Source organism: Verruconis gallopava, assembly GCF_000836295.1.
Source record: "Verruconis gallopava strain CBS 43764 unplaced genomic scaffold supercont1.194, whole genome shotgun sequence".
Classification (NCBI taxonomy): domain Eukaryota; kingdom Fungi; phylum Ascomycota; class Dothideomycetes; order Venturiales; family Sympoventuriaceae; genus Verruconis; species Verruconis gallopava.
In genome coordinates this window covers 9,261-10,111 of record NW_015622330.1, presented here as the reverse complement: position 1 = coordinate 10,111, position 851 = coordinate 9,261, and the positions used below count along the sequence as shown (strand labels likewise).

Below are 851 nucleotides of genomic sequence, written 5' to 3'. Positions count from 1 at the left end.
AGGAACTTGCGTCTGACTTCTGTCGTAGTTCCAATAACTTCTCCTCAGCCAGGTGAGCCTCATCAACTCGCTGAAAGTACTGATCCATTTCTCCCATGAATACTGAATAGCTCTGGAAGATTCTCTTGACGTCGTGCGGGACATCTCCTTTCTTCAAGATGTACTGGTCAACTCGCCTCTGGATCCAGGTGTATGCGTTTCCTCTCAGATAGGAAACAGCACACATGACTTTCTTTTCTTCGGTGTCGAGCTTGTCCTGATTCCAGTAGATATAGATCCCGAGTTGAGACCTGAAGGCTTCGTATTTGGATCGCTCTCCCTCAAAGGGTTCAGGCGGATTAACTTCTGGCCGAGCCACACCGCCGTCAAAGAGGCTCTCGCCTCCAGAATCAGAATCTGAATCGGATGGATCTGAGTCGTCAAACAACTGAGCGTCCGGTAGAACTTCCGGATCTCTTGGTGGTGGCGGAGGTGGTGGAGGTACTGCTGTTCTGTGTGTCGATGGGCCAGCAGCACTGGTGGTTGGAGTAACCTCAACCTTCTTCTTCGGTGGACCAGACTGTTGTTGACTCCCGCTACTTCTCTTAGAGACAGTAGACATAAGATATTGTTCCTTGCCCTATTCAATGATTCGGTAATTCAACTTTTGTTAGGAATACTTTCCCGATACCGACTAGCTTCACTAATGTAAGCCACTTCGGAAGGGTTCAGCTTCCTAGAGCAAGGGAACAATGTATAACCAGAGCTTATTAAGGAAGGAATATAATAAGATAGTTATGTTTATGGCTTAGAATAGTATGAGCTTCAGGAGTATGAGAATGTATTCAAACTAACTACTAGCTATGCTAGAC

At 46.4% G+C, this 851-nt stretch overlaps 1 protein-coding gene across 1 annotated transcript; it reads right to left on the bottom strand.

Annotated features, from left to right (window-relative positions):
• Nucleotides 1-17: 17 nt before the first annotated feature.
• On the bottom strand, nt 18-845 carry PV09_09801 (uncharacterized protein; the record flags this gene model as incomplete). The annotated part of the gene is made up of 1 exon (XM_016363943.1): nt 18-845. A coding segment is annotated over exon 1 (582 nt), but the record flags the coding sequence as incomplete, so codon positions are not given.
• Between the last annotated feature and the right edge of the window lie 6 nt (nt 846-851).